The sequence below is a fragment of the Chiroxiphia lanceolata genome, chromosome 4, assembly GCF_009829145.1.
Source record: "Chiroxiphia lanceolata isolate bChiLan1 chromosome 4, bChiLan1.pri, whole genome shotgun sequence".
NCBI lineage: Eukaryota > Metazoa > Chordata > Aves > Passeriformes > Pipridae > Chiroxiphia > Chiroxiphia lanceolata.
This window is the reverse complement of record NC_045640.1, coordinates 70,159,657-70,182,517: the sequence shown is the minus strand read 5'-3', so window position 1 is coordinate 70,182,517 and position 22,861 is coordinate 70,159,657. Positions and strand designations below refer to the sequence as shown.

At 40.5% G+C, this 22,861-nt stretch overlaps 1 protein-coding gene across 1 annotated transcript in view; it reads right to left on the bottom strand.

Moving 5' to 3' along the window:
- ANKRD50 (ankyrin repeat domain 50) overlaps positions 1-17,616 on the bottom strand; it is a 41,122-nt gene extending 23,506 nt beyond the window's left edge. Inside the window, exons 1-2 of the mRNA XM_032686275.1 lie at positions 17,350-17,616; positions 15,344-16,604 (exon numbers count right to left, since the gene is read on the bottom strand). Coding sequence (XP_032542166.1) covers positions 15,344-15,822 — 479 coding nt within the window. The 5' untranslated portion in view covers positions 15,823-16,604; positions 17,350-17,616. The remainder of the gene's footprint in view (positions 1-15,343; positions 16,605-17,349) is intronic.
- Between the last annotated feature and the right edge of the window lie 5,245 nt (positions 17,617-22,861).

Sequence of the window (22,861 nt, the reverse complement as noted above, 5' to 3'; positions counted from 1 at the left end):
CCAGCCCACTGCTGGGGGACAGGCAGGGAAGCAGAAGGCTCTCTAGGGCAGTGAAGAGCTGGAGGTGCTGCATGACAGGGAAAGGGAAAGGAATTGTTAAACAGGCTCTACTGAGGGGAGCTCAGGCCATTACAGGATACTTGAGGACAGAGATGCCCAAGGGCACAAATCTATACACAACAGGGTTTTCACTACTTCCACTGCTCATGGAATAAACTTAAAAACTTTAAAATGCCTAAGTATAGAAAACAAAAATGCAAAACTCCAGATTTTTCAAAATCACCTGTACTTGAAAAACTCTAACAAGTGAGAGCAAATACTCCACCTTCCTCTTCAGGAGTTTAGAGACACATATTCATGTATATTGTAATAATCCACAGGCTGGTTAGCAGGGAGTATAATCCATTAAAGCTGTCCGCACCACCCCCAGTTCCCAATTTGCATTTAAAAGCCTGGAGCCAGTGAAGATAAAGCTGTTCAAGACTGTAGAAGCTTCAGGAAAGACAGACATAGACTAATAGCTGCATTTTTCTCTTTTGTTTTCCAAACTGCATACAGGGCACAGGTCGCAATAAAAGATGAAAAGGTAAATTTAACTTCTAATAAAATTGACAATTCCTGCTATTCAGCTATGAAATATTACCCTCTTTCAGCAGCTGTATTCACACAGAAAGAAAAAACAGAGCATCTTTACAAATTGTTTATAGCACTATTTGTAGAGGAGTGAGTTTTATTTTGTCCTATGAAAAGGCATTTACCTCTTAAGGATGACTTACAGTAAACAGTTTGTTTACCTGCCTTATAACGCATTCTGGCTAATGAGTAAAAGGGAAACTAATTATCAAGTCCAAAAGCTGCTTTCTGTACAGTATCGCCCCTATTCTCGGCACTATATACATGTGTAACACAGGCCTTTGCTTCTTACTAATTGCCCAGCTGCTCAGACTGGTAATAACATCCTGAAAAACACCACAGAGGACCTTTAACTAACTGGGAATATTTAAGAAATACAAGGGCTGTGAAGCACAGAACCATTTTACACTTAGAAAAGCTGCGAAATAGAACATAAGGCAAAAGTGAAGTAATGCAGTTTGATGTGTGCACACCTGTGTACACACCAGATCTGATCAGGTTATTGAGGGGCCTGTTCTGTAATTTTTCAACATGATAAAGTGTGATTATGATTTTCTGACAAAGTGCAATATTGGAATTAAGACACACTCATGGGCTACAGTGTAACGTAGATTATTGGTTTTAGTAAATTATTTATTTGCAGGTTGCACGGGACAACAAACTGGCTCTAACAGTTCTACCCAACCACGCTTAATCTTATGAAGGATGACGCAGAAAGTAGAAAGAAAAGAAAAGCTCACCCTGAGAATCACCTATTGGGAAAGCTCGAGGTGAAGTACACAGATGTAAATCAAGGGTCTGGCCTTTTCAGAAGCGGTGAATTAGAAACAGCAGGCAAGTCTTGTGCAACTCAATACCTGATTTTGCAATGTCTTGTAGCAACCTGGATTTTATCTGCAATTGTAAGGCAGACTTGTAGCCCCACCAGGAGAGCACAAAAGCCACCTCCAGGGCATCAGGCCAGACAAAAGCAGAGTTTATCGCTGAACCAGAGCCACTGGTCACACAGAAACAGGCCATACTGGACCCTGTGTATTGATTAGAGACCTCCTACAGTCTCACACAAATACGTCGGTGATTTCTGGCTATAAAGCACTGCCCGCAGATCTACTGGTGAGATTTACTTGAAAGCTCAGAAAACAGAAGCCTTAAGAGCAAATATTTTGGTGTAATAGTTGGACTGCCCAGAACAGTTTGCAAACAACTTGACTATTATAAAGGATGGACTACTGTGGCTGAAAACCAGTCACAACTGCTACCATGACCAGGTCGACTGACTACCTTTTAAACAGAACATACTTGCTAAACATACTAAACAAACATATGTGCTAACATATACAATATGTTCTAAACTACTCCAAGTCTAACATACAAAATTCTGTGTTCCCAAAGGTGAAGAGGAGGAGAGCACAGGAGACAATACAAACATTTTTTGCCAATCACATAGTATAAAAAAGCAATGTATTCTACACAAACTCTCACAGGTCTGTTTTATAGTGATGGAGAGGTCACCTGGTCCACTTCCCTGCCTACACCTAGATTGGCTCTACATCTGTCATCCCCGAGAGATACAAGTCCAGGCATTCCTAAAGACTTCCACTGATCAATAGTGTTTCCCTAAGCAATCCATTCCAGTGCTTCAATATTCTTGTAACCGGGAAGTTTTACGTGTTTTCCTGCAATTCAAACTTGTACTTCTTGCTCTATAACTTGTCCCACGGGTAACAGAAGGGTCATTTCAAGGAAGCCAGTAGTATCCAAAATTTATAACCATTTCCCTCCATTCAGTCAGCTGATGGCATTAAGGAACAGGCTGAGAAAAGACAGATCTCTGTGAAACCACCAATGCCGTGTCAGTTTGAAAGTGAGCTAGGATAATTAAGTTCAGTTACTCATCTCCTAATGCACATAGCCAAATATAGTTCTACCTTGCACACAGACTGTTTGCATGAGTCTAATGTCAGCAAAGCCTTCTTGGAGTCAAGATGACATTTATGGTTATCCCTTATCCCCAAGTACTGTGACTCTTACAAACAAGTTAGATTAAATTTATCAAAACCAAGCCATGTCATAACCTGGTAGTTGTTTTTCAACTCTTTGTTATCTCCCAGCTGCTTGCAAATAGTTTGGCTGATTATTTGTCCTGGCATTTTTCATTTCAATTGACAGGCTTCTAGTTCCCCACATCTTTTTTGTCCCTTTTTAAAGCAAGGCACTAAATATGCAACTTCTTCTTTCAAGTCTGAATTTTTCAGCCATCCTGATAAAGATAACCTGTCCTTTGAAGACAATCAGTAACAGTTTGAAAACATCTCACCTATTCTATTGGGTTTCTCTTTGTTTGTTTTGGGTTTTTTGTCTAGGCTATGTTTTTCTCTAATCTTCCCTCTTTCTTGCTAGTTTTAACTATGTTAGCTGACTGCAAAATGACTGTTTTTTAAGAAAGGGCAACATACAAAAGCACTGAAAACTTCAGCTTTCCCACTGCTACCAGTTTTCCCCTCCCTAATGAATAGCAAACCAACACTTGGCGAGCATTGTCTCCTTTCTGCTAAAGCAGGTATGGAGCTATTTCTTATTACCAAACAAAACACATCTCACGGGAAACATGACTAATGCCCCCTGAACTTTCAGTCTTGCCCTCATTTTTACATGAGACTTTCACTTTCACATTTAGTAGCTGCTCTACTTGCTTTCTGCAGTCTTCGTGCCCACATTTCACACATGAACGAAGAAGAGCTCAGTTTCACTGAATTGGACATTTAATACACTGTTTTGAGACCTCAGCATTTATTTCAGTTAATTCCTTTCATTATACTTGTCTTCATGAGATCTTACTCACAAATTACCTGAGGTCACCAGTATCTCCAGGCCCACCGATTTTATTTTGTCCTCCTTTCTCCTCCCCTTCTATAAAAAGAATCACAGAATCATTTAGGTTGGAGAAAACCTTTAAGATTGAGTCCAACCATTAACCCAACACATTTAAGATCATTTCATAGTCATTGTCTCCAAAAGACTTCTTTCATTTTCTCAGCTGACTTTTTCCAATCTGATTGAAGCACATTTATGTCTTCCCACTAGCTATTTTCTCCTCTTTGACACCAGTAGTATGGTCACTGGCAGACTCCTGCTTATATCTTGCTTTCCCAGTTGATGCTTATCTCCTGTTTGTTTTGTTATTCAAAGTTTTCAACGAGGTAGACATTATCATCCAAATTCTACACTTTGGATAATTTCATTTGATAGCTTAAAGCAGCTTAGTTTACTTGAGCTTGCAGATTTGGTCAAGTAAAACACTTGTATTTTAGGAAAGACATGGTTTAGAGGTGTGGGAATTTCTCTTAGTTCCCACCTACTACACTTGGACAAAGTAGGTAAACTTTTAGGTACACAAGATGGTCTGATAGGTAGTTGGTGGATAGTTTTATTTACAGTCCATGAAAGATAACACTTAACAACAAACTAAGTAGAAATCCCACGTTAAACTATAATCACATATGGTATATATGTTTATACTTTTTTTTGTTTATATATGTTTATATATTTTTATAATTTTATATATATATTTTTTAATCACAGATTTTTCAGTGGCTTTAATTTCTTTAGCTTATTCTAGAATACAAGCAAGCACATTATGTACAAAACAAACTACTTTTTTTTAAACATACCAGTTATACAAGATATCCTCACAGATCTTTTAGAGCATTTAACTCAATCCTTGAGCGCATACTAATATTTCCAGTTCTGCTTGTTCACCCTTACCTTTTTTCCATTTGTATGAAAACACCTAAGGCATTTGATTACTCACTAACTTATCTTCTTCTTTGTCCATCCCATGACCTATATGACTAACCCTATTTTCCCTCCTCCACCACCCCCAGTTTCTGAGCTGTTTGTTTAAGCTGCTGTTATTTATATTTACACCTCGAATTTTCCATTCACCAGGTGTTGTTGCAGAGCTCTTTTAACAGGGTCAAAATCAATGCTTTTCTTTCTATTAAGCATCAATTAAGTTTTCACTATCAGTTTCCACGAATCCATCTCTTTCCTTGAAAAAAAAAGAAGGTGTCACAGAAAGTACATATTACATCAAGTATATGAGATGAAAGCATCAAGTCAGACTCATTGAAAACTATTATTAGTAGAAATGAGAGAATTGCCTATACTGTATCTTATTTTCCATTCTTGTAAAGTTCGGACAATAACTTCGTAATATTCAAAAATATGTGGTTGAAATGCAACATATACCACAATAAGAAAACTACCAAGTTTATATATGCAAAGAATGAATTAAAATTACAAAATTAGCTTTAAATCATTTATGAAACCAAAGGTACAGCCATGTGAAATATATATACATAGTCTTTTCAACTTTCCTTATTAACTACCAGATTCCTTAGTCATATAAAAAATATTTCTTTGTTAAACAAAAATGTAGCTGCTTCTATGAGCAGCGTTATCTGAACACATTAGTACACAACTGAATTGAAATTCTTGTAGCTTTACAGGCATTTGAATTTGTAGGTATTACCCTATGTTCTGGAGATAGACAAAGATCCATTTCTTTTCTCTGTCTCGATTTGTACAGCACATAAACACAACATGGAACAGATATTGCTTTCCAGGTACATGATTGTATTTGCTGACATGAGAAATGCTAACCAGAAAATGAAACAAAAAAACCCCACCCAGATGAGACAGGCGGAAAACTGCACTGAATGCACTCATTTGTGGGGCTTTTGTCAGGCTACATGGTAGTTTCCCAAATCTTCGTTCGCAAAGCCTAGCCATGATGATGATGGTAGTTTACTGTCTGGCCAACCCTATGTTCACTTATTCCATGACCATATAACAGAATACAGTAGATTAATGCACACAATACAAAAGTCACCATTATTACTGCAGTTCAGTCTGACAATCCTCAAATTAATTGGATTTTTCTTATGCATCTGATTCCAAGTGGAATAAAACCCAACATTACTGATTGGGAAGGAGGAAGAAGAGGTGCTGCAGTAGCTGTTCCCTCAGAATAGGGGGTTCCTGAATTGCCTGCCTGGAAGAACCATGCTAAACAACAGTAGGCATTTTGAAATCTTGATCAATGCCTAATCAAACTGCTCTATACCTGCCTATCTCATTTCCTGCACATCATCATAAAGCACCCCACACTTCAACTCTTGAACTGATTGCAGGATTATACTGTCGAATCTCATCTTAAGAAAATCCTCTGCACAAATACCAGATGAAAAGCTGTTAAGATATTACCTTCCTAGTCAAGCACTCGAGACAGCTTCCCTACTATGTTTGTGTTACCACGTATCTTTTTCCAACTTATTTTGTCAAGAAAAATGGACTATCCTAACCTTTAACTGCACTATCTTAGTTAAAGAGGCAACAGATGGAGCAGCTCTCCTGTGTCCCACTCAAAATTATTCTCCCATACTCCCCAAAGCAGAATCCACAGCATATGTTCCTCATGCATCACTCTGGGGCCATATTAGTCATCTTGTGGTTTGGTTTTTTAGTCCCCCAGCCCCAAGCTGATATATTTTCTCTGTTTTGACTGTAAATCTCCAGCTGATCCTTTCTGCATCTTCTCCATAATTTACTTTCAAAAAAGACTGCTAGGTTAGCACCATGTGAACCTGATTCCATTACCCTATACCAGTGATGCATTTAGCTTTGGAACTAATCCTATAGTTTCATGTTTAGTAAGATCTGTTTTTAGCCTTAACTACACTAGAACAAGTGACAAACCACATCTTCCTCTCCCTTCCCCCCACAATTTATACAGAAAATGTTTACTGTGGATGACAACTTTATCATACTTTAAAATAGACAAAAGTACTAAAGAAAAAAGTATGGACACACAGAATGATTTGTGGTGGTGTGCTGTTGACTGATGAAGTTTCCATCTGTTACGACTGGGCAGAGTTGGTACTCCTTTGCTAATTTACAGTAATCCAAAATCTGACAGGGCACAATTTCTCTCATCACGGATCGGATGCACTTTACCTATTAACAGAGCTTTTTTCCAATGTCCTGCTGAATGCTACTCCAGGAAAGTGTAGAAAAGGGATAGACAGCTTAGTGATTGTATCATGTTCACTATTGCTGCAGAAGAGCCAATGTAGTTAAAACCGAGACCTGTTAATTAACTGCTCTAAGATGGAAATCATGCTGTAATCCCATTCTTAACAATTTTTCCTCATGAGGTTCATTCCTACTTTCCGGTTAATGTCATGTCTATACTGCTGGTGTTTTCCTTAACCAACCTAGAACTTCTGAAGTTTTCTGTTTCCTAGAGGACAACTCCACGACACTGCAAAAAACCTTAAATATGATGCCACCATGCCCCCTTTTGGGTACTAAGATACCATGGATCTTTAGCACACCGTCTTGCATCTGTGCAGTCAGATGCCCATCTCCCCTTCTTCACACAACCACCGGTATTACTGACTCTTCTTAGTACATGACAGAGAAAAAAACCCAAGGGAAAGACACTGTTTATGGTCTGTATAATCCATTCACACATGATCCTTTATTCCCATTCTTTCTCAATTTAAACAGCATCCACACCTGAGCCAGGAAGTCTGATGGCCTATCTACAAGACTTTTTGGTCCTGTCTTTGTGTGAAGGTATCTGCAAACATGCAGCATAGAGGGTTTTGACTGCAATTGGTTTGCCCCTTTCATTTCATCAGTTATGTAAATGTCCCCAGTCACCTTCTTCTCATTATCTCATTTTCAGTTCTTCTTTCATGCTCTCATCACACTTTGATGTCATCAGCATGCCAGGAACCTACCCACCTCCATTCTTTGCAGCACCTCCTCTGCAATATCTTTGAACACCTACATACAACTCAACCCTTGCCTCAACATAATTATTTTCTTGCCTTTTTTTCCCTGATTATTTGTTTTTGAGCAGTAATTCTTCAATCATGAAGCATCTTTGCATTAACTATTCAAAACATTCCTGCTCCTAAACAAAGAAGATTTCTCACCATTCCCAGTGTATTGTAGACATCATCACACAGAAGAAACTGAAACCTCTTGAAGTCATTGCTTCACTAACATTTTCGAGAGGCAGTATTTCAATACTATCTTCTCCCAGTATATAAGACACACTAAGTCCTTTCTACTTCACAATCTGCCAAATCCTTTTCATTTTTTCATTGAAAAAGAAGAAAGAAAAAGAAACTTAAACCCTTGCACAAGCTATGAACATGTGCATAGAAAACTGAAGGGAAGGGAAATAATTAGCAAGTAAGAATTGCTACGAAGGTCCATCTAACTAAACAGCTTATAGGAAAACCTGTAAGGTTTAAGCCTGAGCCTCATTGATTAAAGGCAAAATGTTAATGCCTATAGAATTAGAAGACAAAAAGGTCTATGTAAGTTGTCATTATTAAAATGCCTTAGGGAAACTTTCTTATGGTAATTTAATCTGAAAAGGTTAAAACCTTAAATGGTATTACGCTCAGTCTGTAGGCTGTGCTTCCATACAATGAAAGAGGAACATACAACTTGCTCTTGCAGAAACACTAACTGCTGCTATGTGACCCGTTAACTCCACAGATTTAAGGGAAAAGCCTAAAGAGAAACATGCCACAAAGTACTTAAGCTTCAGGCAATGCTCAGCTTTCTAATAGTCTGGAGAACACCAGAACACAGAGTTTTCTATGAAACCCAGCATCAGTTAAAAGTCGAAAGCCCCAGTTATTACACATTACGTGTAAATACTCAGAATCAGAAGCTCCAGGAGAGTCAAGATGCTCTCACAAGACTGAATTTACCTTCTGCAACTCCACTTTCATTGAGCTGGAAATACAGGCTGAGTTGGCAGATTCTTTTTAATCCCTTTTGTATACTCTTACAGAAATAGTTTTTCATCTCACCCATGAATTGGTATAATTTTCAGTTGGTGTCCTGCCTCTACCATTTTTGAGTATAAAATAAATCATAAAAAAATAAAACAACTTGCTTTTAACTGAAATGAGGTGGTTTTTAACTGAAAATCGTTATGACTCCTACTAAAAGGAGAATTCAATCTTGTACCAGATCAAGCTCCTCTGAGCTAGGATCCAAATAGCTTCAGGATTCTAGTCAAGCATAACTGAAAGATGTAGGAATAGAAAAAATTCTGGGAAAGTACAGAAGTAGAATGTTGCCTATTTACACATCTAAAACATTGGTTTCCTTTAAATATGGAAAACATTTTCTTTGCTAAGGGATTTTTTTACATCACATTCTTAGGTGTGACCTCCGAGGAAAGTAACAAGTTGGAATTATTTAATTTCAAGATGAGATGAAAGAGAATAAAGCCATATTCAAACATGTAAAAGGCTGTCCCAAAAAGGAAAGAAAGACTCTATTCTCCATGTCTCTGCAGAGCATTGTAAGTACTAACAATTTCAGATTATAGCAGGAAAAAACAACTCAGGTTAGACATATGGATTTTTTTCCCATAAGAATTCTGAGGCGTAAGAGCAGAGGTTTTGCACATCTCTCAAAACCAGACTCAGTTTCTCCTGCCTGGGGAAGGAAATGCTGGACTTGATTTTTCTGAGCTCCCCTTCCAACCTTCTCAAGGTTCAAATCAGTCACTTGCACATTTGAACTTTACATGTGCTAAATGAATAAACACACTGGAGGTTTAACAACTTTCTTCTTCAGAGGGTCCTGTAAATTAATTTATTATGCATTCAGATCTTTCTTTGCATGACATGGGATGCAATTAATCCTTGGCTTTGTTTCTACCATTTGGAGCTCTACAACATTAGGAGACTTGGACAAGATCTATATTCATACCTTCCCTGTAACCACTGCAAAGCTACAACTACCAAGACTGCACTGGAGCTGTGGAAGCAGAGGGAAAGGCTCTGTAGCAGCCTTTTGAGATTAGAGAAAAGATGTAGATCATTTCCAGACAGTCTGAGACCTGGATGAGAAAAACTGAGACATTTATTACCTATAAAAGATTAATACTGAATTACTGTCTTATAGAGTAAATTGAGAGAAATCCCAACAGCTTTGAAGTTTCCAGTAGCTCAAGCTGAGGCATCTCTATGCCCAACATGCTGCCTCTTTCTGTTATCTTTTCAGTGGTCTCAGAACTTGGGTGCTGCAAACTGCAGCAGAAACACGTACGGTGGTTAATTCACTAGCAAAGAAAACTCAAAGTTTGTAGGGTAAAATATCAAAACCCCATTAAAATCAGGACACTCTAAGTAATCTCAAATTTACTCCAAAACACACTGAAGGTTTTACAATTAAGAATAAGCTACTCCAAAACAGCAAAAAGCTCACTAGTTAATTGTTCAATAAAGCCCACACAATCCATTATCATTTTAATTATATCACTGACTTCAAAGACGGCACAAGGAGTTCTAAAAAAAACCAGCTTCTTCACACTTCATCTGTTATCCTATACAACTCAATGTCTAAACCTGTTCCTTCATCTACACCTAATAAACAGCAAGAAAAATGGCATTTCAATACTGCAGGTTGCAAGTCCCAGGACAAGTCATTTAACATTTGGTGAACAAACCTGTGTTTTTCTACATCGCCACAGAAACAATCCAGAACTTGAATTAAAACTTGTTTCCCCATATCACTTAGAGAAGAGTAAAAGCTCTATCACCTACAATTTGCAACTTTCTGGCAATACACAACTCTTGGGGGAAACAAGGAAGGAAAAAATATAACTCAGTAGCATGGAAAGCCAATACAGGTGAAGGGCTGGGAGGAAGGAAATGCTTTTTAGCACTGGCTGACACTCACAGGTTTTTACTCTGAATTCTGCTGTTCATGAGGTTTCAATCATATTGCCAAAGACAAAACACCAAACAGGCAGAAGTAACTTTACATAAGATAACAGCTATTGGCACAAGAGTTGTTGCACTTTAACGCTATCCAAATGAGTGACTCATACAGGGCTTTCAAATTTAATCAACATAAACCCCTGCTTCAAACTTGCAGTCAGCAGAAAACCTTACATGACCTCTCACACTTTTTACAATCAAGTCTACAGATACTTGTACGTTCTAGAGAACTGTAAAACTGTTTTGCTTTCTGTATCACTTAATGTTGTTGGTCACGTTCCACTACAAGCCAAATCTGCTGTCCCTGCAGACATAGGAGCTACACCACAGATACACAGTTCAGCTTCACAGAGCACTGAAGTGCGAAGAAACTGAGATATCAAAAAATCCTTTACTGCCATTAATTTAAACTCTTGGTGTGGATGCCTCTTGTCACCTTGCCCAGCTTGGTTAACTCTCTGGGGCTTCCCTTTCCAAATATGAGTAGGAGAGATCAGTAGTTAGAAATAGAAGAAAAGCTTCACATTGAATTTTGCATTAGCATGCACAAAACCCTGGTGTCCTTTCTGAAAGAAAAAAAAAAGGTATAGCTTCCCTATATTCATTTTGGTAAAGAGGATGAACCATCAGTTGAGAAAACTTTCTATGAAGTTCTTAAGTAATCATGGATTTGTTCCGCAGCTCTTTCTGTTTGTTTTGTGCGTTTATTTCTTTTAAATTTTTCATTTCTTGCGTCTCTACTGATCAGGGACATCTACTTGCATGGGAATGCAAATAAGTGGAAATCTGAATTCACAGTTTCATTTTTCCTCCAATAAAAATCACTTTGATCAGACCTTCTTCCATAAAGGTAATTGTATCAGAAATACTTTGGTAACAAAATTTTAGGATACTGCACAAGCAAAAAACCACTTGAAAATCACTGAACCAAATTCAGTATCTGAGATGTATGTGAAAAGTCTTACAAGATTTGAAGTTTCCTGAAACGACATGCAGAAGATGGAAAGAAACTCCACTTGTGAGTGAGAGCAAAGCTGCTCCATCTGCACCAACCTGGCTGAGAGATGTGGAAATTCACCATTTTTTTGTGATTTATTAATTTCAGCAATACACCCAGGCAAAATTCAAATTTTGCTTTAAGTTTGCAGTAGATCAACACACACTAAAGGCGACTTTAGTGCAAGTTTAAAAACATGTTATTTAACAGACATATTCCATCTCTAAATTCTCTAAACTGACCCAGGAGCTCTTGTCATGGATCTTTCAAACTCAAGAGCAATGCCTGCAAAACAAACCAGCTCTGCAGGGTAAACTATGCCCACACTTTCAGTAAAAGCCACTTTCTGGGCTGGGAATCAACCAAGCTCTGCCTTCCATCAGTAATCAGAACTGCAGCACAACACATGGGAATTCTGTGCCTTTCCCTACTGTCTGAAGATGTTTAATGTCACTTCCTCTGTCTGAAAAACATAAACCAGGAACATAAGGGAAATGCCTTTCTACAGCCTAGTTTACACAAATTTCAGTATTATCCATGGTTTATATCAGAACTCCTCAGGTCCTCATGGCCTTGGATAACTGGTATCTGCCTGTATTCCCACCAGTCACTGGAAATATAAACTTGCTGCAGCAAAACCAAAACAACCCTAGAGATAGTATTGCAAAATTTGGGTTATTAATTTTTCTATATGAATAGGGGAATAATGGATCTTTTGAATTAAATTCTTTTCATTTAACACATTATTTCTTTAGGAGTTTGTAACAGTCTTTGGCTTCCCTTCTGCTTCACTTTCACCTCGAATTTGAATATGAGGCTTCAGCATCCTCCCTTAAATTTAGGACTCCTTTCTGCTCCAGTACTGTGTGACTGAGAAAAGAAGTGCCTCAGAAGCAGCACCATAAGTAGCTCTTCTTTCTCTCAGCTGTCAGTGCAGCAATAAATACTTCTTAAATAGATTTGTAAAGTTCAGCCCTTCCAGCTCTTCAAATCTGCAACATCTGCCCCCGAAAGCATTTTTAGGGCACATTAAGTTTATAAATGCATAAGAAATTTTTAAGATAAGACATTTAAACAGGAGGAGAACATCTTAACTCTCCAGGTCATCGCTTGCACATGCATCACTATGACCATCAGGATTGCTAAAAATCTCTTTAAAAACATTCTTCAGGAAAAGATTTCATTATTTTAGCTAACAAACTTTATATTGTTTAGAAACTAGCATGGCACAAGACATTAAAAAGCTTTTCTTTCTCACTATTTCCAGGACAATTAGCACAAAAATAGAGTGGTGTAATCTTGTTTAGCACTTATGAAGAGAAGTCTTTCCATTTTAGGCCATGAACACATGCCTGGGTCTGGAGCAGCTGTGAAAAGCAGAGCAAAAATCTGACAGCGCCTTTAAAGAAAAATCTTTCCCCTCTTATACTGAATAAACCAAAATAAGGTAAAATCGATGGAGCATTGAGACAAGAGCTTTATGCCGTTTCAGTGCCTTTACACAAAGCAAGAAGCAATCAGCTGACTGTTAAGTCCTCCTAGAACTCATTTCACGTTACAACAACTTTCACTCAACATAAACTATATATAAATGCATCAGAGCAGAAGACTAAAGTGCTCAGTGGTAAGTCTTAGAAACCATGAAACATCCTAACTTATACTTTTGTTCAATATTTATTGCATGCTTTATACATTAACAAAACTTCAGTTAACAAATGAAGGAGGCATTTGATGGTGGGAAGGGGGTTGCCAAGTTCCTCTTGTTTGTGGACAAGAGATTGTATCATCCAGCAGAACAAGCTCGCTGTACTGCTGTCAACAGCCACCTCCTGGTCCCCTGCCACAGTGCTGAAAACTTATATTCCCAGTACAGCACCTTGTCTCTAACACCTCATCTCCCTTAAATCTGAAATATGAGAATGAAAACCATCTACCACAGCTGCTTCTGAGAGCAGGAGATCAGGGTAAGTGGGCAGCAAGGGAACACGTGAAGGGCCAAAAAAAACCCAAAACCAATCCCCTCAACTGAAGTTGTTGTACTACACCAAAAGTATTTTTATTGTTTACTGTTCACAATCACTGCTGCAAAATTTGAGTAGGAAAAAATTATTACCGGATGTTGTGTCACATTTGATTGTTCCAGTACAAAACCAAGAACCCTGTATATTGACCTAAATATTCAAAGAGCCCATCGTTAAACCCTGTGTTTATAAAAATCACTCTAAAAAGCTGACTCTGACTCACAAGTATCTTCTAGATTTTCTATTTCTAGGTTACATTTTTGTCTAAAGACATTTACCTAGCTCCTCTTCTGTGGAGTAAGGCAATCATGCTTAGAACAGAGGAAGGATTCCAGCTGAGAGAACTTGCCTGTGCCAAATTAGTAAGATTTCCTTGTAATAGACTTTTGAACATAAACAAGCTTTTACTCACCAGATTAATCCACTTTCATGATTTTAAAAGACTGCCTAAAGCTAGATGGCCAGTCTGCTATTCCATTTATAGACACTTAATTACACCCAGTTTTTACTCATTAGAAAGTAAGAGGGTTTAATACTTCTGAAATTAGGGCCTTAATAGCTGTTAGAAGTTGCATATTCACTTAGCAAAAAAACCAAAAAAAGCCAGAAGTAGTCTTGGTTTAGACTATTTAAGACACTACACTGAGAACAATGTAAACATGCATCCTGTTTATTCAGCAGGCAAAGACATAACAGCCATCAGAACTAGAAGGCTCTTTTACACCACCAGGACAATAAGAGCAAGCACTACAGTTCTTGTCTTTCCAGTCTTAATGGTCAGGAAAGCAAAAAAATGAGAAAAGAGAATTTTTTTTTTTTACTGCAAACATCAGCCAATAAACCCTCAAGTACCACAAAAAGTTACATCACTACACAACATTAAAAAGATTCTGTTTAACTAATATTCCAGAAAAGTTCTATACTGGCAACTAAATCTTTGTTGATGAAGACAAGCCTTATCCTTTATGAATTTTCCTTCATTGTTAGCCCAAGGGATAAAGACTGATAGACACACGTGAACAGGCTGTGCTCAAGACTGTACTTTGTTCTATGCACATACACTCTTATATACACATAATAGATCCTTATACACATCCTTATGCTTACAGAAACAAAATTATCAGTGACACATTCAGGAGACTTTGGTTTGTTAGGGAACACTAATTAAAAAATATATTTTTTTCCATTCAGCTTAGACAGCTGACAAACCCTCTAAGGGGCAGGGTGAGCCTTCTTGTTCAATTTCTGATCTGCTCAACACTTTGAAGTACTTACAAAATAAGTGGCAATAAAGACTTGACATAATCTGTGCATATTGTGAAAAGTAACATAAGGAGTTAATTGGCATTTTCCTACCACATATTTTTAGACCAACATAAAACCGATGTGTTGGATCAGACCCAGAGATCCATTAGCCCAGTTTCCTCTTAGACAGAGCATGTTATTGGAAGCTTTTCCAAGGGTCCTGTAAGGTCTGTTTCAGGTCTGTGAAGGACAACTGCCCTACCTTTATGGCACATGAAGGCCACAGACTAGGTATTTTCCACTCTGAAGTCAATTACTTTAAAGTCCTTCCAAAACACCAGTTACAACTGAGGGTATTAATATACAAATGTAAATAAATTCACTATTAATACTAAACTTTGTTTTAAAAGTAAATATTTATTTATGTCAGCTATAACTACAAAGTTAGATTTTTCCATGGTAGGTCTGCAAGCTCTGAACAGAGATAAAAAGCCATGAACCAAACATGTTTTAAACTATCTGCATCTTAGACTCATTAGAAGGAAGAACTAAACAGCAGATATTTTTTGTTTTATTTGTGTTTTATTTGTGATAGGTTTTTTTTTATAATTTGTTTTTACCTTTTAAATGCTTCAGCAGGGTTCCTCTCACATTCCCCGGGTTGCAAGAGACTTTGAATAGCAGGATCTCTTAGTTTGTCCTCATATCCCTGGATCAGTCCACTGCGGCAGATTTGTGTGACTAAACCTCTAATAAAGCCTCCAACACAGAGTGTGTCAGAGTCTTGGGCCCTGCAGAAGTGGAAGGCTAGAGCCTGGCGATGTAAGCCTCTCTGGAGGTTTGCAGGTGAGCTTGGCCACAGTAACTCAGTACAGAGGGCTGTCTTCCCACTACCGGGCCCTCCTACCAACAATACACCCCAGGCAGCTCCTTTCCCAGAGACACTACCGGTATTATTCCCAGAATTCGCTACAAGAGATGGTTTGTTGGCAGTGCTACCACTGCAGTTAGCTTTCTCCTGGAGGCAGTGCTGAAGCTTGTGGAAAACCCACTCCCTACAGTAGAACTGCTTTCCCTGCAGCAAGCTGGTTTGAGCCATTTTACAAAGCTTCTTCTCTTGGATGTGTCATAAGCAGCAGCACATCTTCAACATCCCGGAGCAGGGAGACACGCGCTCATCTCGCACAGAACTTGACAGAGGTTACAGGAGATCAGTTAACCTTCCTCGTAAAACTTAACAGCCTCTTGGCAGGAAGGGTGTCACTCCATTCGTGTGCTTTGTTGTGATCAGCATGGCACAATCACAGCTCAGCTGACATCGTGAAGCCGTGTCTGGTACCAGCACTCTGCAACACCTCTCGTGTGGCTCACAAGTTCACACAGCTCCATGGCTGCATCTGTAGCTTACGCGGCTGTGCGTGTTCCCAGTGTACAGGGGAGATAATACATCTGGAAAAACTGAGGGAAAGCCAACTTTGCAGTGTATACTAAATGCCTTTCAACTCTAGGCATTAATCTCCCTGGATATACATCCAGAAAAAGCTGTCCATAACAAAATGTTCCTTCTGGGAGTTTTATAAAGAAAGTGATTTTTCTTCAGAGTACTGTATACACACCACAAATGTGGTAAGTACCACTGACTAAAACAGCCAGTTTGGACAGCGAGCTTTGCAGACTTCATACATCTGGGAGAGTGTCCGAGAAGTGCTTCAGATTACGGTTTCTTATGCAGTATAGACGGTGGGGGAAAAAAATGTTTACAGCTTCTTATTTCAATACATTCGTAAGTGTCTTCTTCAGGAACTTGGGATTGTTACTGAACCTGTTCTCAGGTATCTCAATCGCAAGATGTCAGAAGAGACAACATCTTCCCCTAGAGCTCTGAAATAAAGGAGACAGCACTTTTAACCCTACATGCAAGTCATAATTCAGTCAGTGGCAAATGCAGACAACAAAGAGTAAAGTCAAGGGCTCTTATTCCTTACTTTTGCTAATACTGTTAAATTAAACTTAAAGAGCTGTTTTAAAGAAAATTCGTTGTTACGAGGTGCGATCAGCCACATGCAAGAAAAAATAACAATAAACAATGAACAGATATGACAGCGGCCTTAAACCCACATTCTCTCCCGAGGAAAACTGAATATATCTTCTCATCTCAGAAACACTCCTCCTTACGAGGCTCCATCACCGAATCCTCTCCTCACCCCGTTTCCCAATCGCCGGCTGCGGGCGTTTCTCGGGAGTTTCGTGCGGCAGGGCATTGCTGCTCCCCGCACACTTCTTTGTTCGCGGCAGCCGAGCGCCGGCAGCCCCCGGGTCACGGCGTGACACCCGCTGCCACCGCCCCGCCCGCGCCAGCCCCTCCATCCCGGGCCGGGCTGAGCCCCGCGCCCCGCGCCCTCACACGAGCGGCTCAGCAGCCGCTTGGCAGCGCGACCACCTCCCTTTGGGAAAACCCCCGAGCAGCTGGGAAGCCTCCCCAGCCCTTCCCCTGCCGCTCGCCCCCCGGCGCGGCGCCACACGCCTTGTCCCCGCTGCCGCCCCCACTCACACCCCCGGGCACCCCCCGAGCGCCGGGGTCGGTGCCAGCCCCGCCCGGGCAGGGGCCTCGCCGCCGCCCGCTCACCTCCGCCGCCGCCTCGGCTCCTCCAGACGGCTCCTCTGTCCTCTCCCCGCTGCCCGCGCCCCTCCTCTTCCTCCTCCCGGCCCCTGGGCTCCCGCCCCCCGGGCGCCGCCGTGCCAGGGCCGCGGCCACCCCGCTCCGCGGCTGCCTCAGCCCGCCCGGTGCTCTCCCTGCTCGGCGCCTCCCTCGCTGCCCGCTCCGCCCGCTCCGGGCCCGCCCCGGCCCGCCCCTCTCCCCTCGGGCGGCGGGGACATCTGGGGCGGGGCGGAGGGAGGCGGGCGGCTCCCCATGGCCGCCGCCCCGGGCTTTGTGCCGGCCCCGCGGGCCGCCCGCCCGCTCCCCCCGCGCCCTCCCGGCGCGGCCCTGCAGGGGGCGACAGCGCCCCCCGCGCCGGGCGGGGCCGCGCCCTCAGGCGCCGTCCTGGCCCCGCTCCACAGCGGTAAACTTGAGGGGAAAAGGGTCTGCCTGAAGGCGAACCCGCAGTTACCCCAGCCCAGGGGCACAGGCCCTCAGGTTGAAACCGTATTTTCTTCCTTTTTTTTTTTTCTTTTTAAGAAGCACGGACCTCATAGGGATAGAGGACACACAGCCTCCCCAAATAGTTGCACCAATTCTGACCTTCCCCCTCAACCCCCGCCCCTTCCTTCAGGGTATGCACGGACCCAAAAATTGTGTTTCCAAGACTGTGAGAGCTCCGAGGGCTCCATTGGAGTATCCCACACCCTTGTCTTCCAGCACATTAAAGCAACCCCAGAGCTTTACAGTTTTGGGTCCCTACAAGCCCTTGGAAACATGGACCTTAAAACCAGGGTGGAACTTGCTCCAGGACAACTTCAACATGGAAGAAAACAGGGTGGAACTTGCTCCGGGAGGCCTTTAAGAGGCCCTTGTGAAGCCCCCTCCACCCAGGACAACAAAGTTACAACTCTCACCCTTTAGTCTTGTGACAGAGCAAGGGAAGGATTTTCATTAAAATTTGCTCCCCTCGTAGCCGGCTGCATTATTTATGATAATGTGCTTTTCCATTAGCTGTTGGATCGAGGTCTTCACGATTGCTAAATAGTGCCTTCATTTTAGCACAGATTCATATACCAGGTAATTAAAGTATCGTGGAGTACATACTGAATATATCCATAGGATACAACAGAGTGATTTAGGACTTTTCAAGGAGTGTCCCGGGATTCTTTGTAGGAGCAAAATGATAAATTAAATAAATTTAGTTGGTGTGCTGAAGAGCTTAGAAAAACAAGTCTGTCTGCTTCTGAAAACCAGTAGAACAAGTTTGAAGAACCTTTGGAAGTAGTGAATTACAAATTCGCAAAGCAATTGGGAGTGGGGGAGAAACAGAAATAAGATTAGTAGAAAGAAAATGTTCTGTGATTGTTTTGTTTTGGGTTTTTTTAACCTTTCTTACTTGGTTGTATTTTTTTTAACTGTACACTTTAGGCAAATAATCTTCTCTAGGTTTGGTTGTTTTTTGTTTTTTTGGTTTTTTGGTTTTTTTCCCAGCTGCACCACCCTTCCATTTCGAAATGTTGTGGAAACTCAAGACTTCCAAAACTAATGCTAATACAAGTTCAAGAGACTTTGAACTGTAAAATATTTTCTTCTTTTCTTCCTTTTTTTTTTTTTAACAATAAAGGAATAGGGATAGATAACGTCTGGATTGCAGCTCTGGACTGGGGAGCAGACTGGAGACAAAACAGAGGTTGACAGAAAAAATTATAAAAACCCCACAAGAAACAATTTCAGATTCAACACGTTAAGAAACAGATCTTAGGCACAAACATTAGAATGGTAGATGATCCAGGAAAAAAAAAAGATGAGGAAAATTATGATACTGGGGAGAAAGTGAAACTTCTGTCTTTCTGTTGACCACGACACAAACAAAACCCGAAGTTAGATGAAAAGGCACTGTCAGATTTCACAACATCCAATATGAATATTCTGAAGCAGGTGGAGTAACAGCATGGTTTGCTAAAATCAGATATTTAAACATAATTACGATGGAGTTATAGATAATAATTGTGAAAATACTTACCTTTCCATACTAATACATACATTCTACAAGCAAACAGATGACAATAATTTGATTTCAGCACGGTACAGAGGACACAAAATCACTAACCCCCAAAATTAACCTGTGGGCGCTGCATCTGAGCAAAGCTTCCCTTTAGGATATCTCTTCTACAGCTTACATGAGGAGTATGAAGTACTTTTGGGAATGTAAAAGGGAAGAAGGAGGGGAAAAAGAACAGAAGTAGGAAAAAAGTGTGGCTGACCTACAGTATAATTAGGTAAAATATTGCGGAGTCTAAAGTATGACCTTTCAAAAAAGTTCTTTGTACAGCCTAAAGGTGAAGATTGGGAGTGGCCTTGCACTGACCCCCCCAGATTACTACTAGGAAGCAAAAGCATATAGACACTTTCAATGATAAATCCTTTTTTTAAAAAAAATAAATCCTAAAAACAAGTTCAAAGGGTTAAAAACCTGAGATTGTCATGAAGAGGCACAGCCGCTTAGGCTGGGGTCTTTCATTTGTACACAAAAAACTAAGACCCTGTAGTCAACCTTCAAAAGCAAGTGAGGCATTTTGTTATCAAGTTTATTTGCATAGTACCTCCTATACCTAAGGTGACAGCTTAGATGACATCATCTTAGTGAAATATTATAGCTAAGGGTCAGATATTTCTGATACAATTGTGCAATGTTGTAGTTAATGAGACAGTATCAGGACAAGAACCAAACCTTGTTTTGTGGTTTTGTGTAACTTAGTTTGACACAGATAGCAAACACGCCATGATCTAATTGGCTGCAACCTTGCAGGCTGCAAGACTGACAGATAAGGCCTAAAAGAGGCACAAAGAAGATGAAACAGAGCAAAATTTCCTATCTGAAAAAAATCCCCGTCTCTCTACGTTTAGTTCAGTGGTCTGAAGCTAATGGGAGGTTTGTGTCACGCGTGATTTTACATATGGATTTATACTTATTTAAATATTAGTTAGGGCTAAGAAAAGAAGGAACTTTTAGTAAAAAGACTGCACAAAAAGTTGTAGCATTGTGAGGTCTGTACGAACACTGAAGAACCTGATGGGGTGGGTTAAACAAAGACCTTTTATGCTTTCCAAATGATTTGCCATATCTTTTGCAGAGTGTTAGGAAAGAGTACTGTGTGTTTTTCGATTATTTTGACAGTTTCAATATGATGTTATTTGGATATGAAAGTAGGCAATCTGGATGGACAAGGGACCATAATAGATTACGATGAGAAGGGCAGCATGAGGCATACTTAAAGTCATCCAAATCTGAGCCATCATATGCATACATAAGCTTTTGTTTGCTTTGTATGAAGTTTGTAGCACTATTACCATTTTGCCTCTTTTTTGTTCCGTGACTCAGACCCGCTGTGGGTCTCGTGGTCGGGGTGCACGCACATCCCAGCCCGTTCGGAGCCAGCTCTGCACGGAAAGGGAGTGGAGCTGCAAATCCTTGCAAGCTTGTAATATCTTTGGTAAAGCTTTTGGTAGGGCAGTGATTCACATCCAAAAATAAATGTTTTGCAAGGGTGGGCCTGAGGCGTGATTATCTACTTAAACATGTAGTAGTTGTTTTAACTGCTTTTGTAACTTTTAAGTCACTGATTTTCATGCGTAATTATGTATTAATTCAGATACTTTCATTCTCTGACAGGTAAAATTAGTGAGGTTGATGGTAAATAAAGATAATACAAACTTAAGATAACTTAAGAACATTAACCTAAAAAATTTTATAATTTCCCAAGTGAATAGTGGAAGTATTTAGGCAAAGGCATTTCACTGACACTGATGTTTCAGGTCTTAGTCCGAAAATCTGTCTGGGGTGAGATGCACTTTCATCTTGGGCCTGTAAGCATATGGTGCCTCTACAAAATCACCTGGAAGTTCTGTACATGGGCAGCCTGTGTTCAGCCTGGCATCCACTGCCATGTTTGTGGGTCCCTTTCGGCAGGGCTGGTTGGTCTCAGCCTGGGGAGATGCCTGGGGTTGCTCTGTCCGACGCTCAGAGCTCTGCACCTCTCCTTGTAGAACTTTATGAGGTTGCTGCCAGTCCAGTTCTGAAATTCAGCAAGCTCCCTCTGGACTGAGTGTGCTGTTTGCCATGTCAGAGACATCTCCTGTGTACCACGGTACCCTTGAGTTGCACTCTGTGTCACCATCCAGGTGAATATGCTGGAAAACATCAGCTCCTGGTGTGAATCTTGGAGCCCCCCACCGGTCACTGGCTGCCACACGAATATTGTGCACTAATTGTTCTCTGAACCAAGCTGTGCAACCAGTCTCAAATCCTCCTGGTCATCTATTGCTCCAGGCCATAATCCCTCAGCTCCTAAATGATGATGCTACGGGGGATGTCAAAGGCCTCACTATGGTCTGATTACTTCATATTCACCATTTGCTGATCCTCCAGAGAGTGAGTTATTTGTGCTGGTCGCTTTGTCATATACCTGAGAACGGACTCCAAGAGGATGAAGTCCTCAGGAGCTGAGGTGAGGCCGACCACCTCATCCCTGCATCCTCCTTCTTGCCTTTTTAAAAGAGGAACATAATGCTGGTTGGTTTGGGGTTTTTTTCTTACTTATCAGGGTCTTCCCTTATCCTTGTGATTTTCAGTAAATGAAGGCAATAGTGTTCTTTTACATAAGAATATAGCTAGGAAGTATAATAGTTCCTTTCAGCTCATTCCTCACCCTTTCTCATTACCCAGTAATTTGGGTAGGAGTATTATCTATCCCATCTATTGAAACTGGATCTCTGTGAACAAAGGACGCAAGAATGATTGAGCTGAAGCAAAATTAAACAAAAGATCTGGGATAGGATCATGTGGTGGCTGGAACACTTGGCCACAAGAGGAAAGAGCTGTATTCTCATTCTCCCTGAAAAGAAAATAGTTCCCACTTCCAGGCTGACAGCATTCATTTCTAGGTCATTACAGAAGTGCCACCACAACATATTCTAGTTGCATTTTAGTAGAAAAATGGCTGCTATGCTTTGGGTTAGAAAAGGCAATTATCTATTTCTTGATAAACAAGTCACAGAGTCTGTCTTATAGCCACAGAGAAGGGAAAGGAGGAGGTTTACAACTACGTATCTTCATCCTTTGTATAAATACACTCATGCATTGAATACCCAGCGGTGGTGGATGTTCATTTTGTAGTTTTAAAACAGATTGAAGACAAACTCAAAACACTGCCTTTGCCTGGAAAAGACCATTTGTATCACATGTAATTGTAACTGTGATTATATCTACTACTATGTGGTACTGTCATCCTATTAGTACAACTGCTCATCACTACTGTCAAAGAAAACACTTCTCCCCATCTCTATTCAAAATAGGAGACCAGTTTAAATGCTCTGAATTGCTGCTGGAGCAGCGTTTTTCTTGCTCTGCCTTGATGTGAGAGCACCATCTTCCCAATGTAAGCAGTGGGATTGCACACTAAATTTAGTCCATAGGCTTAGGGACACTTTTATGTCT